Raw genomic sequence first — 26107 nt, forward strand, 5'->3', positions numbered from 1 at the left:
GTACCCGGGCTGCAAAAAATCGGGGTGGTCGCTAGGGGGCAGCCAAGAGCTACTTTTTCAATATCTCTTTACCCACATCTAAGGGCCGTCTTCGCCTGGAGGAAAAAGCCCCAAGTTCTCCCCTTCTGATGGAAACTTTGGTTAGTTCGTTGGAACCCAAGAAGTTTTCAGTTCTCCTAGGCCAGGTCTGAATATAGCTTAGGATGATGCTCACGCCTTCAGTCACTACGGTTTGCAAACTGTGATCTGTGACCCTAGGATAAGGTGTACGTCCAGGAACGTATCAGTTTACTCACTATACGTTGGTTTCACCAAGCTTGGCTTTGCTCTGTTCCATGAAGCTAAGTCATAACGACCAAGAAAACCAGCAAGTGGATCTTCGGACAAATCGGTTCTCACTCGAGGCCCCAATGGCCAGGTTCAAATGATCCCATTATGGACAGATGATCCAAGACTTAAGTCTCTGGAGGAGGCGCTGATGCTGAGAAAGAAGAGGAGGAGGAGGAGGAGGACCAGCAGAAAGGTGGATGGACTCACAGTGGCCGTGGGTGCACCCTTGGAAGACCCGAAGGACCAGGCTGGGAGAGAGCATCATGGAGAAAACCTATCTGTGTGGTTCCTAAGAGCTGACGCTGGCTTGGTGGCGTATAGTCAATCGATTAACGAAACCAAGAATTTAGTTGTGATTCTTTCCCCTTCTGTCCATATTTCTCATACGCTGGAAAGGAGCTCCAAAGAGAAACTGAAGGTAGGACAGTGATACCAGACGGGATCCAGCTAGTCAGCCCTCCGTGTGCATATTTTATTTCCCCAGGCCTTTTCATAAACGGTTAACATTCCTAAGACGTTACCTTTGTATTGCCACGTTTATTTGCTGCTGCTGTTTATTTATCGCTTAATGATATTTGATACAATATTTTCCTCTCCCTCGCTTTCACTGTTTCATTTTCTCTTTGAATGTTATTGAGAACGGCTCGGAGATGTATTTTGAATGGGAAGCCACGCAGAAAGGTTTGGAATAAATCCATCAGTGCGTGGATCCTTTGTAAAGGTAGCGTCTTCTCCCCTGTAAGTTCAAACTGGAAAATAAAATCACACATCGGAGCTAAAAGTCGCAAGCATGTTTTCACTGCAGAAGACTTATTCATCAAATGAAGCACATCAGTATCTTAACTTCCATGAGGAATGCAGTTGCACCAATGTTGCTCAACCCTGGTGACTTTAAGACATGTGGACTTCAACTCCCAGCTGGACTTCAACCCCCAGCCAGCTGGGGAATTCTGGGAGGTGAAGTCCACATGTCCTAAAGTTGCCAAGATTGAGAAACACTCAGTTACACTGTCCTTGTGCCCTGTTGTGCAGTACGTTACCACACCATGTACTGACTCCTATTTCCCCAGGGCACAGGGACAAAAATACCATTTTGCCCTGGTGTCCGGCAGGGATGAAAAGAGATGTCCGTTTCTTTTCCTGCAGACAGCTCTGACTCGACTCCCCTTACTTTCACGCACTTTTCTTCGGGAAGTATTTCCCTGTAAAGCCACCGGAGGGCAGCCTATACTCACAAAAACCAGGTTTAAAGTCAGCACAACCTCTCTCCCTGGAATAAAGGCAGGTTTTAAGTTCAGGGGTTCCAGTTTTTTCTGCTTTGCATGGAGTCTGTGCACCGCATCCACGCTGGAGTTCTTCCGCCCTCCCAGAAGGTGTTATTTTACACCTTTGTGTACCTAATCATCATTTAGCCCAGCTGCACTAATAGGCTACAGTTGATAAAAATAAGAAAACGCTAAAAGACAAGGAAGCCTTTGAGTCATCCGCTGTTGCCGTCAACCTGGTTTATAGCCAGGCAGAAGCTTGGCAGGCAAACTGGCACGTTAAATGAGTTTGATTCCCTCTGCTGCTGCTGCCCCTCGACAGCGTTCAAGGTCTGGTCCCTTTATTTTCAGACAGTCCATACCAAGATGAGTAAGTGCGAATCATTTAACCCTTCCTGGATTTGCCCACTCTCCCTTTCAAGTCTCCGAACTGGCAGCTCTTCCTTCTTCTTCCTTCCCCTTTCATTTCAGAGGATTGACCTCTGGGGAATGTAAATTCCAATTCCTGCATAGGAGAAAATGTTTTGCTTTTGAATATTAAAGGGGTGTGTGTGTGAGTGTGTGTGTGTGTGTGTGTGTGTGAGGGGATCCTTCATAAATCCATCCAGCCTTGAGAGGGACTCATTCTATTCTTCCTTCCAAACAAAAGCCCGCTAATTCTGCCAGATTCTGAAAACCGTTGAAGGAATTTTTCATCTCCTTCTGCTTCTGCCTGTCTAATCTTCTGGATTCTAAAAACTTCCTGTAGTCTTGAGACATTTTTTGAACCCGGTTTTCTTCTCTTTCTTCCCCCTACCCCCCACCCCTCATTCCCATTTGCTCCATCTCTGTTTGCTGCTTCTTTTCCTCCTTCTCCAGGCTGAGATGCCTCTTTCCTAGGCCTCCTCTGTTTATCTTAGTAACTTCAGCCCTGCTTTAATCCTGTGGAAAGATTGGCTCCTTGGAATTCACACAATCTCTCTGCGGTTACTTTTGATCCAGCTCCATGCTGCCTTTTGCTGGCGGCAAAGCAGCCGGGTGAGGTTTCAGGAAGCAGAGCTCCAACGCCTTTTGAGATGAATGAATGTTGCACTTATTTCTGTTCTTGTCATTTCCTAATTGGCAAACCGTGGCTGGATTGCTGGATCCTGCCACACGCGAAGGCCTTGAGGAAACGTCTGAAAGTTTGCCCAAGAACTTTTGCCAGGGATCATCACCTCCTATTTCCATTGTTGGAGAAGAATATGTGTGTATGTGTAAGGAAAGAAGGACATAATTCTCCCAACGAGGGGGTGGTTCTTGACCTAGAATGTAGCCATGCTTCAACAGTAGAAAACACCTTAGCCTTGGCCACCAAGATGCCCACAAAAACTTCTCTTGGTGTCTACCGGTCTTCCAGCCCCACCTGATTACTTTTAAACAATAAATGGAAGGTGGTTTACTTAAACTCAGCTGGGATTAGGGATATTTATAAGCCTGTCTCTGGTCTCCATACAGCTTCTGGGGCAAGCCTTAGAAATAAAACAGAGGGCGCAAATATGTGTTTGCAGATATGCCCAATTGCTCAGAAAATACACAGCCAAAGGGAAGCTGAAGTGGTAAAGGGCATCCTTGGGGTGGGCCTTAGAAAAGGTGATCTGGAGCAGATTCGAGGTGGTGCGATTGCACACCCAAACGTATGTGTTTGGATTTCTCAAGATATGAATAAAAATGGGTCCCATTGATCAATGTTAGCATCCTTCCTATAAAATATCTTGATTTGGCTGAAATGAATGCATTAATGAGCACAATTCATAGGTGAACTGGGCCTAAGCAGCTAATCAATGTGGCAATTCATAAACCAACCAGTTGTCAGCAGCTAATCAATGCTGCTGATTTAATAGATTTTCTTTATTGCTTCTTAGAAGCGGAAGTGTGGATCTATGAAGCCCAGGGAAAAGGTGTCCTTATAACCTTTGGTGTTATACACCTATAATAAAATGCAAAAACAGGAGGGTTCTTTGGAAAGATGGATGCACAGAACCCATATTGCCATTTAGCTTTCAAGAAAATCCAGTGGGGAATGAGCAAGAAAGGGGACAGAATCAAGTAGCAGAGCATCAACTTTGAATATAGAAATTTCCCAGGTCCATCTCAGCTCTCCAGGTTAGGAGAGGCTGTGAAAGAGGTCTATTTGTGATCCTAACATCTAGAACTGAACTGACAAATGGGCCAATGTTTTGACCTAGGCTAAGGAAGTAAGAGGAACATTGTTTCCTGTTCATGCCAGGAAGTAATAGAAATCTGTGTACATCTATGTGTTTGCCCAACAGTATTCATTCTGTTAAATGGTGATTTATTTTCAAACTTTCTTTTAAAAGAGAAGAGGATTTAGGTTATTTTCCCCTCCCTTCCTCCCTCTCTTTCTCAAAAGAACGATGTGTTCTTCCACTTTAATGATGGGGCAGCCAAGAGTGCATGTGTGAACTGATAGCCAGCCAGATGTTTAGACTGGATTTGGCATTTTTACCCACCTATCAAGTCCTTCCCAAGGATCTAGGATAGGCAGATGTTGTTGTTTGGTGGTGTTAAAGGTTGTTGTTATTGTTGTTGTTATTATTTTCAGGTTGGAAAGTGTGGGCAGCCAGGGAGGCTGGAAGTGATGGAAGGAGGAGTAACAAAAATATACACTGTAACTTCCACATAATTATTTAAGCTCAAAGACCAAGGGGAGGGGAAGGGATGAAAAGGCATTGTGAAAATGCTCCCAAATTTAGAGGAAAAGCTTTGAAAAATTATTGGAAAGGACCTTGGAGATCATGTAGTCCTGCCCAGTGCAAGAACACACTTTTGCCACATCCTCCTCATTTCAAGGTCCAATTGCAAAGGCATTTCCTTCTACGGAATGCAGAAGACTTCCCTGCAGCCAGAAATTATCATTCACCTTTGTTCTTTCTCCTCCCCTCCCTGCTCTGTTCCCCAACCAGAAACTACAGAACTTGGGAACAAGAAAGAGGTCAAGTCCATGCCCTTCATCACCTATCTCTCTGGCCTGTTGACAGCCCAGATGCTGTCGGATGATCAGCTGGTCTCCGGCGTGGAGATCCACTGTGAAGAAAAGGGCCGGTGCCCTTCTACTTGCCATCTCTGCCACCGGGCAGGCAAGGAGCAACTCAGCCCTACCCCTGTGCTCTTGGAAATCAACCACATTGTCCCATTGTATATGCTCATCCAGGACAACGAGACCCGAGAGGTGAGTAGGGAGTGGGAGCAAACAGCAGTTGACCACAACAATGTAAGTAGATGATAGATAGATAGATAGATAGATAGATAGATAGATAGATAGATAGAGATTGAGATGATAGAGAGATAGAGAGAGAGATAGGGAGATGGAGAGATGCAATTTCATAGATCAGCAAACTATTATCAAGAAGCTATTAATCTAGAAGGTATCTTCGTGGTGCACTGGGCTGATGTGACTTTCTTCCCTTTCAGGATGAAGCAGATCATTGACTGGTTTCTTTGTTTTGTCTGCTTAAGAAACTCGGTTACTTGCCCTCTTCAAACAAACAAGTGGGATGTTTTGTTTATAACTCATTTGTTTGTGGCTGTGAAGTGAATGGAAACACGTAACTAGCTGGTTGCCACTTAGTCAACTAAGGGTGTAATAGGACCTATTTTTACAGGTACAAAAATGGAACTGGAATGGCCCTCGCCTTGTTTTAATAAGCAAGAGTTTCCATCTGAATTCATCTCCCATCTTCTCGCAATGAATGCCTAGATCTTAGCCCGGTGACAGACCACATGTTTTGCCTCCTATGAAACCTATGAACATGTTTTGTTTGGGAAATTTGGCTTCCTCCCCGGCTTTCTCCTGTTTTCTCTTTCCTCTCCTCCTTTAAAAGAAAGTTCTCCTTGAGTGTAGCTCTCTCCAGAGCTTTCCCTGTATAGGTCTTATCCCATCTGCCCTTTAATAGCAACCTTTTGTCTGCTGGGTGAGAAGAGGACCTTATGACGATAGACACAATCAAAGGTAATTCATAACAAGCATCCTGGGGCCCCGGTAAGCAATTGCAGTCACTACTTGGAAAAAGAGAGAGAGAGAGAGATGAGTCAGTCTCTCAGCTCTCAGCAGGACCCCCTATGGGATTGTTAACTGAGCTGCTGTACAAAAGTATGTCTTCTACACTTTTTTCCAGGATGTGTATATTTGGGGAAACAACAGGATTGAGCACCATGGAAGAGAGAGCTAGTCAAGTTAGAAAAGAAATTAATCGCCTTTTTTTTAATTGCTTCCCAGATGTTGGCACCAGTTTGAGGTCGGTGCAATTGAACTAGGGATGGAAACTGGGCAACAGTATGAGTTTGACAGTGCCAAAGGGGGCCAGAGGTTCAGGACTACATGAAAAGAAGGGGGCTGTGAGCTATAGTTCTTTTGTCAAAGTCAGGCCTGGGGGCACCCTGGGGGCTTGGAGAACAGTTTAGCAGGAAATGGGTGTGCTTTATGATGAATTTGGAGTGGAAGCAGCTAGGAACGTCCACCAGCAACTCTTCAGTTTGGAAGATTCAGTTCTCTCCCTCACCTTCTTTGAAGATGCGGCTGATGAACTAACAATTTGTACCTATTTGCATGGGTGTAAAAATGGGATTGGAATCTGTTATAGCCCTGGTTAAGTAAGGGTGGATTTTCATCTGAACCCTGTTTTGAAAGGAATAATGTCTTGGATCCTCACTTAGTATGAGTACTCCTACAGCAGCATCACTCTAGGGATGACTTCCTTCCTTCCTTCCTTCCTTCCTTCCTTCCTTCCTTCCTTCCTTCCTTCCTTCCTTCCTTCCTTCCTTCCTTCCTTCCTCCCTCCCTCCCTCCCTCCCTCCCTCCCTCCCTCCCAACTTTATCAGCCTCACATGTTCATGGTCTCCATTAGCGTCCCTTCTGGATTTAAACTTCCATGTACAGGGCTTGGTTGGCCATTGGTTCTCCACCAAAGAATTGCATTGCATGTTCAGAAGTTGCAGATTTTCCTCTGTGTTTCCTCTCAGATTGACATGGTAGCTGAAGTTTCTTCTTCCATAGAACAGATATTTCTAAGCTCCAAACTAAAACTCTTTGACTTCTAGACCTTCTAGCATAGTCTCCATGGCCTCTTCCAGCTCTTTGATTCTACTGTGATGATGATGATGATGATGATGATGATGATGATGATGATGATGATGATGATGATATGTTAAAAATGATTATGGAAAGTTCTTCCCAAGCACACTACAGTTGAGTACTTTGAGAGCACTAAAAGACCTCTCCAAGAAGAGTGATGTCAACAGGACATAAATGTTTGTCTGGGTTTTCCAGTCCTGTCTTCTGTTCCCCTGGCTTGTATCCATAACACTCACTCAGCATAAACTGCCCACCTTGAATGTTTTCTGTCCCTGTGACCTCTTCTGTGTCAGTGTTGAAGTCTCCATAGGATGAACTTCAGGATCTCAGGCCCTGGGAGTCACAACAGCTGGATGAAAGGAGGGTGTGAACATTAGAAGGACAAAGCCTCCTGCCAGCAAACTTCATCATTATTTTGCTATTAAGTTTGAAGTCAGCTTAATACATATAAAAAATCACAATCCTGTGGGACATTTCCCTTTCCCAAGTAGAAAATAGTTTCAGTAATCCATGGTACTTCAAAAGCCGCTTACCCTTCTTCTATGAGATCATTGGAACCCCCTTTCCACTATTTTTGTTTTAAATCACACATTTGTAATTCATGACAAGGATGTTTATATGCAGCTTGCCTCCTACTTTCTATGTCAACTTCTCTGGATCCATATTCCGGATTTGTCATCATCCTTCCCAAATTGCAACATCTTGTCCTTGCTTGTACTGTTCCTCCTAGGAGTTTGCAAATAACACTAATGCTGTCCTCAAACCTGCCTGGTGATTTCTCAAGGTTTTCTTTTTCCTGGTCTGAAAGAGGTTCATTCTCCAGGTGCTTGAAAACTACTTTTGAGTTTCTCTTGGTGTGTTTTTTGAACTGACTTAATTGTTGAAGGTGGTAAAGAAGTATTTGTTAGTACTCTTGTTTACTATGACATCTCTGTCCATTTCTTTGCAAATTCTTTGTCTGCCCTTACATCCAGATCTGGAAAAGGCCCATGGGAGCAACTTCCTCCTTAATTTTCCCCTTGGGGCAGAACATATAGGTTAGTTACGAGGATGAGAAGCCAGGGAGGCCGTAAATTGCTGGAAAGAGAATAGTTTTTGAAAAGTAGGACACCTCTTGATCATGTTATCATTGAATAAGAACCATCCACTCCACTCCTTAGAATTTCCCTGGAATTCCAGTCTCCTTTGAAAGAACCCCAAAGCAAATTCCATTTTAACAAAATCAGTAAGAACTTTTTGGAAAAACTCAGGACAATTTTTCTGCCCAGCACTGAGTAATATGTCTACAACTAGAACTTTGGGGTCTTGACCTGGTGTATGATTGACTTAGCCTCACTAGTGAGTCATCATTTCCTTTGCTCAAGTAGCTTTTAAGGGCTGGTGGGATTGCAAGGTCAGGACTTTAGGGCCAATGCTCAAAGCCCACTTAGCAGAATGGGCAAACAAGGTTTAGTGACCCCAAACAAGGGTTTGTAAACCATATTTTACAGTAACTATTATCTAAAATAAGGAGGTCCATATATGACCACTGAGAACTTAACTGCACCAGTTTTGTTGTAACCATCTCTGATGACCGGGTGAAGGAAACTCTGTTCCAATGTTTATGAGATACTTGCTTGGAAAGGCATAGCAAGAAACAGTTATGGGAAAGTCTTCTAAGAATAACAACAACCTGATGAAGACAGAGGACCCTTCTCTCCTACCCTGCTTTGAACTTTCAAAGCGTTCACACTAAGACGTCTCACATCTCTCCCTTGGGCTCCCACTCTGCCTGGCCTCACACTCCCAGCCATTTCCAGTTGTTCAAACTTCTGATTCAAAGCAAATCACCCAGCTCTTTCAACCTTTCCCATCAGTTCAACTGACACACTACCCCCCACTCCACTCTCCCTCTCTTGTATGTGTTTGACATCAGCTGCTGCTCAATAAATATCAACAAATTGAATTGAAGCAGAAGGGAGAAATGGACATTCATGTGTGACCGTGTAACCCTGTTAAGGTGTGTGGTATGAACTCACTCTAATGAGCGAGGAGGATGCAGCTTGATGGATGTATTGCAAGAATAACTTTGTTTCCTGAAAGGTTGAGGCAAAGCATATTGTGCCTGTGTATCCTCAGGATCTGATTAAAGCGGAGCCCAACTTACAGTAAGAAACAAAAGACATTAAACATGATCAGATTAGGCTATAGGGCAGCAGCTCGTAAGATTCCCAAAGTGACCCATCATCTGGAATATCACCATCCACTACATTTGTTGTTGTTGTTCAGTCGTTAAGTCGTGTCCGACTCTTCATGACCCCATGAACCATATTGCGCCAGGCCTTCCTGTCCTTCACTGCCTCCCTGAGTTTGCTCAGTTTCATGCTCATTGCTTCAGTGATGCTCTCTAACCATCTCATCCTCTGCCGTCCTCTTCTCCTTTTGCCTTCCATCTTTCCCAGCATCAGGGTCTTTTCCAAAGAGTCCTCTCTTCGCATTAGGTGACCAAAGTATCTGAGCTTGAGCTTCATTATCAGTCCTTCCAATGAGCAATCAGGGTTGATTTCCTTTAAGATTGACTGGTTTGACCTCCTAGCAGTCCAGGGGACTCTCAAGAGTCTTCTCCAGCACCACAGTTCAAACCACTACATTTGAGTTTGTGTCATTCATTTTAGTCTAGCCCTTATCGTAGGTTCTTCCAGATCACTACAAATCAGATCGATCCCAAACCCAGCGAAGACACGGCAAGCGCTGGAAATGTTATACAAAAAATAAGGATATCTCCACCTGCACCAACAATGGTCTGTGCTGCAGTTTTGTTTTGGTCCTCATTTACTTGGATAGCAAAGTAATCGCTTTGAAATACCACCACCACCACCACCACCACACAAAGGAAAAGATAGCTTCATTCCAGTTCTCGTCGAGGGAACGACACTGTTTCCCTGGGAGGGATCAATAAAAAGAATTAGAATTTGCTAGTTATTGGGGGGAAATGTAGCACCGGTACCTGCTGAAGAGGTATTTCATGAGTCTAATTTACTCTTTTTCTACAATTATACTCCTCTCTCCACTATATTTCTGGCCAGCCTTCCTTCATCCCCAGAGTCTTTACTTTCTGTACCTTCCATGACCTAGCCAAGGCGTGACCTTCCGTGCCTTCACCTGGCCCAGCCAAGTTATAAAGTCATCTGATTTCAGAAGGGACAGGTGGAACGTCAGTACGGAGTGGGCTTAAATACGCCATGCAGTTGCTGCAGGATGAAGAGATACAGTCTCACCTGAATGGGGTGCCCCATTCTTGAGTGGCTGGAGAGTGAAGGGTACCTCTAACACACACTCCCTGCCATTCTATGGTTAAGCTAAATGTTAGAACTTTTACCACGCCCGTGAGAAGTTTTATTCTCCTGTGACAAATGTATTTAAAATTAAATTAGGATTTTGGGTCTTTTTTGGGGGGGCAGGGGGATGTTAAATGGTAGGAAAATGATTGAACACATTGTTGGCCCTACATTAATTTGTATCCAGCTCTGAAAGTGAATACTGTGTCCACTAGTGTTTTTAGTATATAGAGTACTATAGAGTATAGAATATAGTATCAGAGTATTTCACTCGAGTAAACTAGAGTATTGTTCTTAAACACGTGCTACACAGTGGCCCCAAATGCAGCTACTAAGGAAGGTCTTGTACTGGCTATTATTTAATTTCCAAATGGTCTACAGACCCAACCCATTTCTGACCTTTTCTTTATGGTTGGAATCAAATGCAACCCAATTATTTTTTCAGCTTCTGCTCCTCTCTTCCTTTGCTCCTTGTTGCTGAAATGGCAACATTTCCGAAGTATCTGGAAGGCAAAAACAACAGATGTGAATGACTCGAAAAGGCAGTTTTGGGAAAGTTGATGGGTCTCAGCCCCAAACAGTGGAGAATGTGGTCCTGCTTACTATTTATACCCTTTCCTTTTATAGTCAGCATGAAGAAAATGTTTTACTTTGGACTACTGTCTGCATGAGACCCGCAAGGCATGGACTTTTAAGAAGGCAGGATGAATTGTAAACATGTGTCTTGGGAAGGAGATCCTGTTGGTTTTGGTAGAATTTCTTTTCTTGTTAAGTGGCTGGGTTAAAACTACTGGGCCACTGACTGCCTGTTTTCTGAACGGGGTCCAGATGAAGGTCTGAGCGTTTAATTCTTGCTAAGAAGACAAGCCTTTCCATTAGGACTGTCACTCCAAGGAGCAGATGGAGGCTCACAGAAATATTTTTTTCCCTCCATGCTCAAAAGCAAAAGGAAATAAGGAGCGATGATATCAAAGTATCCAACCCTTATCCCACCAATGCTTTTTCCCCCCTGAAAGTTTGAATATCCTCATACATGTAATGATGTACAAAAAAGCACATAACCCTTGCATCTAAACATCAGAGATGCTCCTGTTCTAGACGTCAGAACTGATGATTGACACAGGGAACGAGTCAGGATTCTGCAACATCTTTCTTCCTGTATTGATGAAGTCCCGGCTAGTACAACCGACAGATTTTTGTCAAGGTCCCAGCATTCCTCAATCATTCACCTCATCATTCACCCAAAACCATTTATCTGTTCTTTCTTTCCAGGCATTCAAGGGAGCCCTCATGAGCTCCTACTGGTGCTCAGGAAAAGGAGATGTGATTGAGGATTGGTGCCGGTGCGACCTCAACGCCTTTGATGAGAATGGGCTCCCTAGCTGCAGCCCACTTCCCCAGCCTGTGTGAGTATCTCTTCCAACCGGGGTGGTGTGTGCATTTGTCCAGCCAAAAGACCCCCCCATTTATTTATTTTTTTGCATCAGTCTTTAATATGATGTACATTACCCTTGTATTTTTCCCCCATAAATAGGGGAAATAAATGGCTTCTGAATTTTATTTCAAAAGGGAAGACAAATAGACATGAGAATCTCAGGGTGGGAGACAGATTTATACTGGACATTCTCTCTGGATGCCTGCAACCTCTTGTCAGCCCTTCAAGGCAGACCAGACAAGGAAACTGACGTCATGAATGCTAAACCTACTTTTATTTCTTGAAAGAGAATCTTGTAAGTCTGAATATGCTTCCCTCCTCCCTTCCTTTATCATGGTGAGAGCCAGGGAGGGTCCTGTCTGAGACGCTTTCTCAGATTACAGTTCTGGCTCAGACTCAGATTTCTTTTATCTGACCACTGACTTGGTTGCAGCTCTTCCTCCTGTTCCTCAAGGACATTCCTTCCTCCCACTACCCCTCCCTAGATCTCCATATTTCCATTCAAACCCCGACCGGGGACTGGGTGGAATTCCTCCCATAAGGCTTTTTCAGACTAAGCAGGGACAGACAAGGAAGTTTTAAAAGTGTGGAAAGATGTGTAACAGGAAATCATCTCTTTAGTGTGCTCTGCAGCATTTATGGCTCCCACTCAATCTCAAGGGAAGAGGTACAGAGTTAATGAAGCCAGGGTTGCCTGGGAGGCTGCATAGTGAGGGAAAAGATGCACGGCACATTAAAGCAGACACACTCAGAGCAACAGCACTATGTTTCTCTTTGCAGTCATCGAATTGGCCCAAAGCCACTCTTCTTAATTTCTAAATATTTAGAAATCCCAAGTAGTTTCTCTACCACAAATATCTAATTCTAACTGATAAATAATTTGTACACCATCCACTCTGAGGATGAGAGGAAAGCCAGAAGCTTCTTTTGTAGGGGAAGAAGACTTGTAAGGGAATCTGAGCTTGGTGGTGCAACCACAAGGATGCAACAGTTGCAGCTACCCTGAGTAAACCATGACAAAAGCAAAGAGGCCTATATTTCTTGTAGCACGATGGGTTGTAGAGATATCTGTTTTGTGCTGAAGTGTAAAATCAAACCCTTCTCCATCCCTCTTGGATCCCAAATGATGAGTTGGGCAAAGTAGACTTTGTGTTTGGTAGCAGGCTAGAAGACCAAACCCATCCTTCTGCGAATGAAGGGTCCTGTGTGGTGTCTGATCACAAATTATTTTTACAATAATCTGTCTCAATTTCCAGCACCACAGAAGGTTTGATTTTGAATCTGCCCCTCATTTCTTTTGTTATTCTGCCCAGGTTGCGGCTTTCTCCCAACGTGGAACCTTCAAGCACTGTTGTCTCCTTGGAGTGGCTGGATGTCCAACCAGCCATTGGAACAAAAATCTCAGACTATATCTTGCATCACAAAAAGGTGGATGAATACACTGACACTGACCTCTACACAGGTGAGTAGATGTTGGAGGCATTGTGGAACACCTCACCTCTGACAGTTTCCTAGGTTCCAATGGCTTATTACTTGTTTTAATATTTTATTCCTAGATGTTTAAGCCCACTCTTTCGCTACAAGATTGCAGAGTTAAATATTTCCCCTGAAAGGAAAAGGGAGGGAAGAAGGGAAAAGCGAACTCAAAAGTCATTCTTGAAATTAGATAATCATAAACAGCTAGATAAAATTCAAGGACAAAAGGAGTTGTGTAATCAGCAAAGGAGATGTATTTTCTCCTAGATGTTGTTGAATTGAGCACCCAACAGCAGCTTCCTTAGCTGACCATTTTAGTTCAACAATATCTGGTTCTCCATTCCTATTTTTCACAGACCTTCCCTATACCAGGCAATGCCCTGACTGAACTTCATCTCTGCATAACCTGTCATCTGAGATGACTTTTTTTTTTTTGGTCACATATACTCTCGGTTGAGGTATCATTGGACTTTTCTGAGACTGTTGATAGCGTGTGACGAATAACCCCTTAATTATCCTCCCTTCTCCCCTTTCGAAGCATCCATTCAGAGGAGTAGAGCTAGTTGAAGCATTGTTCTAACCCAACATGGCCCTTCAGTTGGTTAGCTGCAGCTCTTCATTGTGTGGTCTATCTGAGATCTCTCTGCTACCTGTTCTGGAAGCCCAGAAATCTGTGTGTTGTCCTGCCAGGCATTTTGGAGCGTGGATCTGGCTCCAGAGGAATTAGTAGACAAATCGAGAAGTTTTATGCATGAGAGGGAGAAGGAGTCTGCTTCCAATGTTTGTGTGCAGTTGAGTATCTTGCCTTAAAGGCATCTAGGGGGCAGCATTGACCCGTCCGAGTTTCTTGTTGTCCCAGAGCTTTTGGGAAGTCAAATACAGGTTCTCCACTATCCAAGAAAGTTTATTTTCATGCAGGGTTCCTGCCAAAGGAGAATAGAAGCCAGGACAGCTTCAGAATGTGTCATGTGTCATGTTGCATTCACTGTACAAACTCATCCGCTTAAAAAGCTTTGCTCTTTGCTGTTTCAGCAAAGCCTCAGAATCTGGGGAGAAGTTTCTCCTGGACAATGGGGCTTGTTGCACATGCGGCCAGATTTGCAAGCTGCCCATGTGTCATCTGACTGGTGTCTGTGAGTGTCACATTTATCACATACGGTTTGCTACGTGATTATACCTAAAAATCCTAAATGGTTTGGGAGAAAGTTTCTCCCTATATATTGGCCTGAATATTAAGATCTTCTGTTGGAACTGTTTTTTTTCTCTCTCTTTTACCCTGAAACTTGTATGTTATATGGCAATACAAAACAAAACTTTCTTTGTGGGGGCATCACTGCATCCTTTTCTCCTTTAGATGCTTGGTTGACCCGAATGTGGGCTTCATTTTGGCTCAGCGTTAAATAGCAAGCATTTATACCAGCAGGATGGTTTCCCAGAGTGCAGGTTTCTGGGTTTTAGTTTGATGTATTTAAAGGCTTTTGCCATCCTCTTTTTGAATGGCAGTTGTTGCCTCTTTGTCTGGCTTGAACTTTGACTGACCCATAGTGGTTACTCAGTGAGTTTTCACAGCTAAAGTTGGCCTTGAACCTGGGTCTCTCCAGTCCCAGAGCAACATTCTGAAGCAGTATGGCACCCACAGGGTATGAAGCCATCCCTTTACTGCCCCTCAGAGGAGCCCCTCCCCACCAGAACCATAAGAAGACTTCTTTCTTAAGCCATCTGCATTGCAGAAAGGATTGCAATGCTCCAAAGAGCCGGAGATGCATTGCAACGATGCATTGGATCTGCTACTTTGCAAGGTGTTCACTATTAGTAGGGGGCAGCTGAGGGAGGTGTGACAGGCTACCCCCCAACTGCCTGAATGAGTTGCATGTGAGGCCGCCGAGCGAGCCAGAAGATTAGATCATAGGAGAAGTGGTTTCTGCCTTTGAAAGCAGGAGATGTGTGTTTTTTACAGGGTGATGTACAAACTGACGTTTCTTATAGGCATCTGGAACTAATATTCAGCTCGGAAAATGTTCTCTGTCACACTTTTGCTGCTCTGGTGGAAGAGTGAGGACCTCAAAAGGAGGAAGAGGGACAGAAAAAAACATATGTTCCATGTTTTAATGTGCAGGCATTAATAAAAACATGGAACAAAAAGAGAGATTTGTAATGTATATCACTCTACTAGCAGCAGGTGGAGAATATATTCTTCTGTGCACCTAAAAAGCCACATCTTTTAGAAAAACTAATATGTCAAGAAGAAAGGAAAACTGAGTTCCTTTCTTGCAAATATGCTCTTAGAATAAATGCTCATTTTTATTGCACTGGCAATATTAAAGCTGGCCTCTGGATTGTACCAGAAGAAAGCTCATGACTGTATCTCCAGCAGAGAATTTTCTACCATTGCCCCAGTATAATTTTGCATTATTTATTCCATGACTACTATCTGCAATCAGCTATTTGGGAAGAGCACTCATTATATCCAAAAAGACCTTAAAGTTAAACCAAAACTAGGATTGCCCCACAGAAAACTAGTTTCAGTGAATCATTTTAGATGTATGAAGGTCCAACCATGGTAAACAATCTTTACTGGTTTGCTCATGTCCCAAGATACAGTACAGTTAAACATGAGTTACATGGAGCGGAAATAACTCCTCTACTAATCTTTCCCCGAGGATGTGCACTTCTCCGTTTAATATGCAAGGAAACACTTGCATTTTAAGGGAGGAAGCTGGTTAGAATTGCCTGGAGAGCTGAGTTTGCAACCTCAGATGAGTCTAACATGATCACGGACACCAATGTTCTCAGGTTCTATAAATAGTTGCGCTGTATCAGTGAGATTTGGTTTAGAACAAGCACATATCCCTGGGGGAAAAACAATGCTTCTTAGCCTGCCCTATTGCTACAATTATAATCAGATTTTGTCCTTGTTACACTGGACCTAATAGCCACCATTTAAGTGGCTTTCTGCCATGACATTTCCTTGTCGTCCAACTCAGTTCTCTATCCAGGTGTCCCAATCCCCAAGATAGGACCTGCTGTGCTCTGCGATGCTCTGATCTGTTTTATAAACCTTGGCCCCTTCATCTCAAAAAGGATTGGGAGAAATATTATACGGCTGCCAAAGGAAAGATGAAATCCTTCATCTTTTTAAGTGTTTCGTTGGTTTTTCCTTTTTTTCCTTACAGAGAGATGGCCAAGGAATGATAGGGCAGTGGTTTGAATAACTTTGTCTCACATGAATGAAATTAAAATCAAATTTGGTGGAAAATAAACTTGGGTTGCTTGCTGAGTAAACTTGCTTTGTTTACTATGCTGTACTCCTTTGGGAGGAAAAGCTTTGTTGCCATCAACGTTGTCATCATCTCATGCTATTGGGGACACCAGATGAGTTCCATCACAGCATCCAGTGGGGAGGCCATGCTGATCTCTGACGGCCCAAATCAGAGTCTCCTGGCTGCTTAAAGATGGGAGAAGACTACTAGTGCATAATGGTCTCTGCCCCACCACCCAAATCTCTAAGCACTTGCTTGTGAGCATGACAGCACATGGTGCAAGACTTGAATGTGGAGATCTCTGACAATCTGGTTTTTCAAAATCTAACCTTTGTTACAAGAACCTTTGCGTGGTTTTGGATAAAATGGTTTCTGTGCCTCAGGACCGGTGGTTCCCTCATCCACAAGTCCTCATGCATTGCAAGCAGCTGAGGCCCATCAAACCAATGTTGGTTTGCTGCTGTCTTATACTTCCCCAGCTTGGTCCTAAAGAAAAGTGGTAACATAGTGTAGCTCCTTAGCCTGGATGAAGTTGGCTGGCTGGCTTCTTCTGGTGCACAGCAGCTGATGGCTGACTCCTTCAAGCTTTCAGGGGCACCTTCAGTGTGCTCCACAAGAGGGCTGTAAGGCTTCTGTTTCAGTTCCTTGCCTGCCTACAAGTCAGTGTTGTACCATTTGGCAGCTCTCCTCCTCCCATCTCAGAAAGTGGCGTCATCATTCATTTTTAGAGGAGGGGAGGTAGAGCTTTGTTCCTTTCAAGGACAAGTTTTTCTCTTATTCCACAAAAACAGCCAGTTTCCCCAAGGCACTCCAGAAAAGGAGAAGCAAAATATTTAGGTGTCAAGGGACGTTTCCTTATGGAGGAAAAATTACTGTTTGGACTTTTCAGCTTAGCAAGTAGGCAGGTGAGAGGGGAGTGTGCAGGGAAGCATGTAAACAGAGAGAAGTGGGTGGTCATCCACTGAGACTAAATTCAGAGACTGAATCAGGGAGAAGAAGGACCTTCTGGCACAATGCAGACAATTCGCCACCAGCAGGCATGCTGAGGGTCACCAATTTAGATCGTTTTAATAGAAATTTTTTAAAAAGTGCTGGAGGGTGGCTAATAATTTTGGCAGCTGTTTACTATCCCTAGAATCACAGGCAACATGGTTACAGATTCCAGCTGTTGTAGAACAGCAGTGGAAGAGGCTGATCCTCCTGTCTATACTAATGAGTGCCTTGAATGTATCTGCTTGGTCACCACGGGGTGCAGAAGAATGGCCTTGGAACGATCCAGTGCTCTTCTTTGGCTCTCATTTTGAGAGTCACATATTTTTCATTGTTGTCCTGCATATTGAAAAATCAGAACCAGAGAACAATTGTATTTGGGTTGAATTGTGTCCTAGCACATAGCTTTTGTACTTCTATTAAGTCACCTGCCAAGCTTACCAACGTGTGCAGAAGAAGGAGGGAAAGGTGGAGGCTGTCTTTTGATAAAGCTTGAATTGATCCTAAACCACCACCACCATCCTCTCCTTCTCCTTCTCCTTCTCCTTCTCCTTCTCCTTCTCCTTCTCCTTCTCCTTCTCCTTCTCCTTCTCCTTCTCCATCTCCATCTCCATCTCCATCTCCATCTCCTTCTCCTTCTCCTTCTCCTTCTCCTTCTCCTTCTCCTTCTCCTTCTCCTTCTCCTTCTCCTTCTCCTTCTCCTTCTCCTTCTCCTTCTCCTTCTCCTTCTCCTTCTCCTCCTCCTCCTCCTCCTCCTCCTCCTTCTTCTCCTTCTCCTTCTCCTTCTCCTTCTCCCTTCCAGCATAATCCATGCAACCTCTTCCCAGCTCTTATACTCAACATAATTTGCACTTCCAAGACATTTTTCAGGCAGATGACAGACTCAGAAACCAGGCATGTTTCCCATTCACTGGAAACTAAGTTTTCCAGACAAGAAAGACTCTGGATGAACAAGCCCAGGCATGCTTCTTTACTGCTCCCGCTCAGACAGTTTGGCCCGATGCACACAGATTCAGTTGGAAAGGGCTGTGAAAACTTCATGCCACAATCTTGGGAGGGGTTAAATAAATGAAGCCAGGGGGGATGGAACTGGTCACTTTTGATGCTCAAAACATATTATGCAACTGTCCTCCAGTTCCTTAGAAGTCTGCTGTCTCTGAAAAAGCTTCTGTTTTCCACCTCATTTTAGAATTGTTGGATTCTTTTGCAAGAGGTGTTTCTGAGTTTATGTTTGGGGTGAGGTGGGCTGTGATTTCTTTCTTTCTTTTTTTCCAGTTCCCTATATTTCTGTCATTGGCCACACTTCCAAATCACAAAAAATGCTCAGTAAGAGGCATTCCCTCTTTGAAATTAAAGGAGAACATGGGAAACTGTTCCTTTTCCATAACTTTCCACCCTTCTCAAGCCTCCTTACTTGCCTTTCCTTGGTATTGAATGGAAGTATTGGAATAGGAGAGCAGTTTGGTGTAGGGGTCAAGGCACCAGGCTAGAAACCAGGAGACCATGGGTTCTAGTCCCACCTGAGGCACAAAGCCAGCTGGGTGACCTTGGGCCAGTCACTTTCTCTCAGCCCTAGGAAGGAGGCAATGGCAAGCCACTTCTGAAATCTCGCTGAGAAAACTGCAGGGACTTGTCTAGGCAGTTGCCAGGAGTCAACACCGATCTGAAGGTGTGCGTGCACATGCACACGTGCACACACACACACACTCCCCTACATCAGAATAGGAAGGCAGGGAAACCACAGACGGTGGGAGAAATGATTTCCTGTGACTCAGCTGTCCATTATTTTGCAACATCTTTGGCCCCACTTAGTTCCCAAACTGAAATTGATCCCTGGGAAGAGTTCATTCATGACATCTTCCTCTAGGATTAAAGCAGATGTTCTTAACCTTCTTTTGTGCCAGGGAGCCCTTTGAGAGGTTGGCGAAGCCCAGAAAAAAATTATAAATACTTGTATAAAATACATAGATATTGATTGTATTACAAAGGGAACCAATTAGGCTCAGAGTTCTCAAAATACTAAAAAAAAAAAGTTTTCAAAATACTAAAAAAAAAAAAAGGGATATAGCAACATCTATGCTTCTTCGTTAACCCACAAATCAATAACAAGACAATGCCTTTTTTAGGGTATAATAATTTTAGAGGGTGAGATTTATTGACCTTCACAAACCTTTTTGGCGTCTAGAAGCCATCAGTGATGTTGTTGCCTATACATCGTGTTGAAAGAAAAGCTACATTTCAGTTAGCGTTTAATGAAAACAAAGTTGTATTTTTTTTTCCTCTATCCAAATCATGGCCCCCTTGGAACCTATTCCCAGATCCCTAAAAACTCCTGCATTGAAGAGAAATGTGGCAAGTCAGAGGAGCTTCAGACAGCCAAAGAATAGATATACAATGAAAGACAAGGCATTCAATTATACCCTTCCGCCATCTCACCACTAAAATACTCCAAGAACATCATCCATCCATCCATCCATCCATCCATCCATCCATCCATCCATCCGTCCGTCTGTTGATCCGTCTGTCCGTCCATCCATCCATCCGTCCGTCCGTCCGTCTGTTGATCCGTCTGTCCATCCATCCATCCATCCATCCATCCATCCATCCATCCATCCATCCATCCATCCATCCATCTTCCTTTTTCTCAAGAGAGTCCATTCCAGCAGACTGAAGTAGGATGATAGAAAGCACAAGCATTTTCAGCACAGCCCTCACTCCAAACTGCCCTGTCCTCCCCACCCCCACCCCCAGCCTTGAAAAAGAGATGAGCTGGAAAGTTGATTTCAACATCCTCCCTCATCTCTTCATAATCATCGGTGGAACAAGCTTAATTGCCTCCCGTTCTAAATGGAGCTGTCCTGCAAGGCCGTCTTTCAGCCTGATATGCAAAGAACATTCCTGTTCCTTGCACAGCTGATAAAGTTAATGTCCACGGTCTCATACACATGTAGCCCTTCTGCTCTCCATCAAAGCAATGACTTCATCCGTTGAACGTAATTTGCCTCTGCTCTATGTTGCTGAGCATAGCATCCATTTCGTAGGAATTGTTTTGCTGCTGTGGGGGGGGGGGGGGGACAAAACTGCTTCTGTTGTTGCCTATATGTTAGATTGCTTTTCCTGGTTTGAACCCAGTGCTTCACTTTCTTTGGAACTTTGGTGATATTTTGAGTCACGCCAATATCTCTCCAAATGAAAAATGACTAACCTTCTGTCTCAGACAGCAGGACTCTGGAGAGAGTGCAAGACAGTGTGTGTGTGAGAGAGAAAAGTCTTTTGGAAGGATTGCTAATGAACGTTGCTTTTGTTTCCTCGTTCATCTTAATTTGCATTAGTGCTTGTCTCCTCCAAATTAAAGCCAGGAAATTGATGGTTAGCAGATTTGGCCCGTGGTAGAAAGGGGGCCAAGCGTGGCAGCCACTTTTAAATCCCTTTTAATCTAAACAGGGTTGATGTTGACATCAACTGCGTTGCATTGCCCCTCCCCCCCAAGCCAATTTCTTTGGGTGGCCCAAAAATGAGGCAAGATCCTCAGTTTCACAGAGCAACACAGGATGAAGATTCAGGAAAGGGAAGTCCAAATGTTTCAAGTGCTAAAACAGCTCTCCTATGAGTGGAAATGATGCATTTGCATTTTCAAAAAAACTTAGAGTGAAGGTGGGTAAGGGGAGATGTCTAGAGATGTAGACAGTCATAATTGACTTGGGGAGATACCTTTTCCCTCTCTCACAATACTGTTCTTTGCTCCTGCCTTTGGCCACAATGAGAAATTTGTTCTGAATCAAATAATATTAAATGTGGAGAGATTCAAGGCAATAAAAGAGAAGGCTTTACAGAAGGAAGGAAGGAAGGAAGGAAGGAAGGAAGGAAGGAAGGAAGGAAGGAAGGAAGGAAGGAAGGAAGGAAGGAAGGAAGGAAGGAAGGAAGGAAGGAAGGAGAGGGGAATTAGGTTCGCTGGTCAAATTTTGACATAGTTCAAACATCTGTTTTCTCAAGATGTGCCATGGTGTACAACAGCTTTCCTGAGACTAATTTCCTTGAAATATGTTGGGACTAAATCTCCTCCAATTCCTAGCAGAATGAGCAACTGGTTGGACCTTTACAAATGACACTCTTAAAGCATCTAGTCCAGGAAAGCTGGAATAGAGATACCTTGTAGTGGTGAAATCTGCCACTCAGCCATCAGAGGGGGCTCCTGCACCATCCAGTGGGAACCAGGAAGGATGGTGAAGGCTGCCAGCTGACCTTTCTCAAATAGTTCATGGGTTTCCTGAGTCAGTGCTCCCCCCATCACAGCTGAAGTGAAGCTAGGGGGCACATTAAAGGGGAGTCAGGCAATGTGCAGCCTAGGATGGAGGAGGACCTGCACATCAGCAGATGCAGGAGGGAAAAATAGAGAAGAGCAAAGGAACTGCAGTTCCTTCAGTTTCAAGGCTTTAAGGCCACAGTAGTGTTCACCACAAGGGCTGGGTTGTGAATGCATTGTCAAAATGGAGCTTTCCTGGGAGGGACACAGTGTGCTCCACAAAATGGTGCAGGCAAGGTCGGCCCCTGGGATGAAAGCGCAAGGTATTTCAGTCAGGATGTCTATGTAAATCCAGTGCCATGTATCTTAAAACAGCTGCAAAGGTTTGGTCCCCCTTCATCCTTTCCTCCCCTAGAAGACCCCTGACAATGGACCAAAATTCTTGTAAAGTTTAAAGCCAAGGGAGAAGCAGCCTTAGAGGGGTGGAGGAGAAAATTGAGAAGAAGAGGGAGAAAGTGCAGTGCTGGGCTGGAAATGAAAGAAAGTGGGGGACCATCTAGGAATTCATTCTTTCTACATTAGCCCTTCCAACAAGGAAAATGTTTTGCAGCTGCTTGTTTAGCTTGGATTTCTTTAACTGTGGTGGGTCTGGAGCATGGAGATCATTTAGCAAAGTGTGCAACCTGGATGGCAGAGCCTGGGATCTTGGATATGGCTTTCATTTCATTTCATTTCATTTCATTTCTTGATTCATTCATTCATTCATTCATTCATTCATTCATTCATTCATTCATTCATAAAACAAGACAAAAGCCTTCTTGACACCATGACAGAGACTGTCCAGCAAATACCATGTTTGCTATGCCAGTGCTGCGTGTACTTCATCTCAGAACTAAAACAGAAGATGGCCTTGGAAGAAATGGCGGAAGACTGTCCACCGGTGAAGTGTCAGAAGTGTCAGCTGTAAAAGACAGGTTGCTTTGGGATCTCAGCGAAAGACAACCCAATTCCATCAAAGTTCCCTGATCCTTTTGAACTGGAGATGCCAAGGACTTAGCCTGTGGCCTTCTATATATAAAGCCCTCACTCCATAATATTGGAAATATTACAAATTGGCTTCTACCCAACAATAGACCAGTCATCTCCTGCACTTTCCAACAACAGCAACGACATGATAGGATAGGTTCTGTCCTACTTCTGCAGTCTTTTGAGCATCAGCTGGTAAAAAGCCAGGGGAAGCTTTGTCTCAACCTTAAGAGAAAAGCCTACAAAAATGCAGTACATTTGGAAAAAATGCATCCAAGGTCTTCTCCTCCCAAACTCCTCACCTACTGGAGGTCTGAGAAACTGAACCTTCTAAGTGTAAAACTTGCTTTTTATCCCTGAGCTGGGGCAAATCAGGCTAAGAGACAGGGTTCCTGCACTTAAACCATTTACAGGGTGGCCAAGCGGTATGTGTAAGTGTCCTGTTTTTCATTGTAGAAGCACATCTCCAACATAAGCACATTTCTTGGTTTCCCAGACTTCCTAAGAGAAAAAATAAGTGGGGAACTCCTTCTGTGGAACTTGCAGAACTTTAGTTGGGGTAGCCAGGACAGCCGGGCCCACCACAATGAAGAACGTAGCAGAAGGAAGACAATGGGATCAAGATTCTCTGCCACATTGCAGTGATCAGGCCAACTAAAAAAAGCCACCAGCAGAAGACACTCTGCAGAAATCCGAAAGCACTCAGAGAATGAGGCAGGAAAACAGAAGGCTTTCCCCCAGGAGTTGACCCTGTGTAATATAGCTGTGCCATTCCTTCTTGGCTGAGAATTGTGGAGGCCCTGTTTGGGTCTCTCAATTAGTTTCCTCTCCTACAGCCTCTTTCTGTGCATTTCTCCCTGTTTCTCTGGGCTTTGCAAGCCAACTATGTACTCCGCAGTGCTTGCTTGGCCCCCCCGCTTCTTGGAGTATGTGCAGGTAGGATAACATGGGTAAAGGCATCCTGCTTGATGTGCCAGCTAGGTGGGAAAGGAGCAGCACTTTCTAATAACTGGAAAGGCTGAGATTATTCTCTGCTAAGAGCAGGAGGGAGGAAAATCATCTCTGAGTCAGATCCTATTAGCTGAGTATTTCACACACACCATCCAACTTCATAACAGTCAGGCCGGGTTGTATGGCTTCATCATTGAGTCTCTGACTATGAATTCTTTCCAATTACACACACGGCCATTTCGCCCCCTCTTCCCTTCCCTCCCCCCACCCCAAGTTCTTATCTACAAACACTATCAAAGATTTAGAGGGTGTAGGAATTAGCACAATTGAGCATGGGACCCTAATGGCAGTATATCAATTCTGTGGAAGAATATGCTCCTTCTTTCTACATGTTTATTCTTCTTTGCTCCAAAATGTGTAGCTATGTTTGGTCCATGTACAGATTAGATTGGATCCTTTTGAGAAACTCAGTCAAATTTTTAAATAATTGTGGAATGTGGAATAGTTTCTTTCCCAAGCAGACATTATACAACAGTAATGCTTAATATCTTACATGATGCAACTTGAAAAGGGGCAAACGTTTTGGAAGTGGTTACATGCTTAGATAGAATCCAGACTGTGGTCAGATAACGTACCGCAATTGTCAATTTTGCTGATTGTCAAACATAAAAACAAGACCTATTCTTGTGTAGGGAACAGCGTCGATATAGGTAAGACATCCGGAGGCCACAGAACAACATAGGACCTCTGGTGGTTCTTGACATAGGTTTGTAGGGAAACCGAAGACCATGACCCTCCCTTATATTTCCACATCAACAGCCCAGGGGTCCTTAGCTGGAAAGTCTGTAGACACTTTGACAGTGGGGACATGAACATTTGCAAGCCTTCCTGAGTTAACAAGGGAAGCAATCTGGCATCTACATCTTTTCCTGCACGCCAGACCCCACCTCAGAAGACAAGCCTTTGCATAGGGCCCTTGCCCAGGGCACCCTGAGACAAAGGCAGAAAGTGGAATAATCTGGTATGTGCCTAAGCATGGAAGATATGGGCGGGAGGATGGACAGCTTGATCACCAGTGGATCTCCACCTACATCTAGATCCTACTAGATATATGTTTGGATTTGAGGAAGTTGCCTTATATGAGTTTGCTCAGAGAATGCCGTGGAACAGAGGAGGGTAATAGGCAGCTTGTTGTCCCTCAAATCCTGATTTATGGTCTAGATTTCTTCTCATTTTGCTTTTCCCCCTCCTATGGGAGGTATATTTTGTGTCATTCCCCATCCTAACCCTCATATAGAGAGCCAGTCTGGTATAGTTGTGAAGGCATCAGGCTAGACGTCAGGAGACCAGGAGACCATTCCAGTCCTGCCTTGGGCACGAAGCCAGCGGGGTGATCTTGGGCCAGCCCCTCTCTCTCGGCCCTGGGAAGCAGGCAATGGCAAACCCCTTCTGAAAAAGCTTGCCAAGAAAACTGCGGAGACTTGACCAGGCAGTCGCCAGGAGTCAAGACTGAGTCGAAGGCACGCAAAACACCCAAAACTAAAAAGCCTTCATATATTGCAGGGTCTCTAGACAAAACAGGCGATTAAAGCAAGCTAACAAACAATTCCACATTCTGATTTCTTAGGATCTCTGGAGGGTAATGAACATTTTTGGATTATTCTGGCAATCACATAGATAATAAATAGCAATAGGAATAGTTGCGCTGTTTACTTTGATTTCATTGAAAATTGGGGCCTTGTTAACCAAGATGGAATCATCTGTTTCATCCTGAAACTGACAAGCATCATGGTAAAGAGGCATTCTCTTTACCAGCTAGGGAGTTCATGCACCTTCATAATTTCCTTAAACAAACTAAAATGAAAAGGTTGCTTCTGTTTTTTTAGAGCTTGCTTCTGTCGCTTAATGTACTACCATGCCAAAAGCTGCCTTCCATGTTTTCAGAAGGTATTTCCTTCTGCAAAAAGGCTTATTTTTTTTTTTCCCCCCTAAGCTCATTCTCAGATTGTTTTAGCATTTCTTTAGACTTTCTTTGCTGGCTGTTTTTTTTTTTTTTTTCCCCGCTGGCTTTATTCTTTCAAGGAGAGATGGGAAGCTTCTGTCCTGTGAGTTTTTGTCACATCCTTGTACGCTACTGCTCCCGGACATGGAAAAACTCACGGAGAGAATCTCTCGCGTTCTGTCTTCCCTTCGGTCTTCCTGGGAGACTGAAGACATTGAAAGGTATGATTGCACAATGGAAATCTGATCGTACAACCCCTTTAACCAGGAGTGTTGCAACCTGTTAGCTGCTAAACGTGGTTAATATTAACCTTAGATTTGCTTGGCATGTTATGTGAAGCCAGCTCTTTGGATTAGTTTATAATTCAGTGTATTGCACGGACTGGTTAATTCAGCCATACAACCCTCCCTCCGTCTTTTTATAATTAAGAATGCTATAAGAAAATTGTAGCCCATCCAGATATATAAATCATAAATTCTGTCTGTCCTTTGTGGAGAAAAAAATGAAAACAATTTATTTTGTATCAGATTGAAGAAGAGTAGTAAAAATTTTGGCACAGCATGAGAACACATTCTTGTCGTGCTTATTTGCTCATTTGTGTATCTATTTTCTGGATACGTTCAATCCTCAGTTTTTACATCCACCCTTTAGAGTGGGAAGTTTGTTCTCCTCCATAAAATACAGCCACAATTTCACCCA

General features: G+C 43.8%; 1 protein-coding gene across 3 annotated transcripts in view; it reads left to right on the forward strand.

The window, feature by feature from the left end:
• ASTN2 (astrotactin 2) overlaps positions 1-26107 on the forward strand; it is a 274360-nt gene that overhangs the window by 212040 nt on the left and 36213 nt on the right. For all 3 annotated transcript variants that reach the window (XM_088146943.1, XM_088146944.1, XM_088146945.1), the window contains 3 exons: positions 4541-4806; positions 11298-11431; positions 12774-12922. In XM_088146943.1, coding sequence (XP_088003069.1) covers positions 4541-4806; positions 11298-11431; positions 12774-12922 — 549 coding nt within the window. The remainder of the gene's footprint in view (positions 1-4540; positions 4807-11297; positions 11432-12773; positions 12923-26107) is intronic.

This window comes from Python bivittatus, unplaced genomic scaffold (assembly GCF_059951505.1).
Source record: "Python bivittatus isolate LINGU-HERP-01145 unplaced genomic scaffold, Pbiv_v1 ctg000160_np1212, whole genome shotgun sequence".
NCBI lineage: Eukaryota > Metazoa > Chordata > Lepidosauria > Squamata > Pythonidae > Python > Python bivittatus.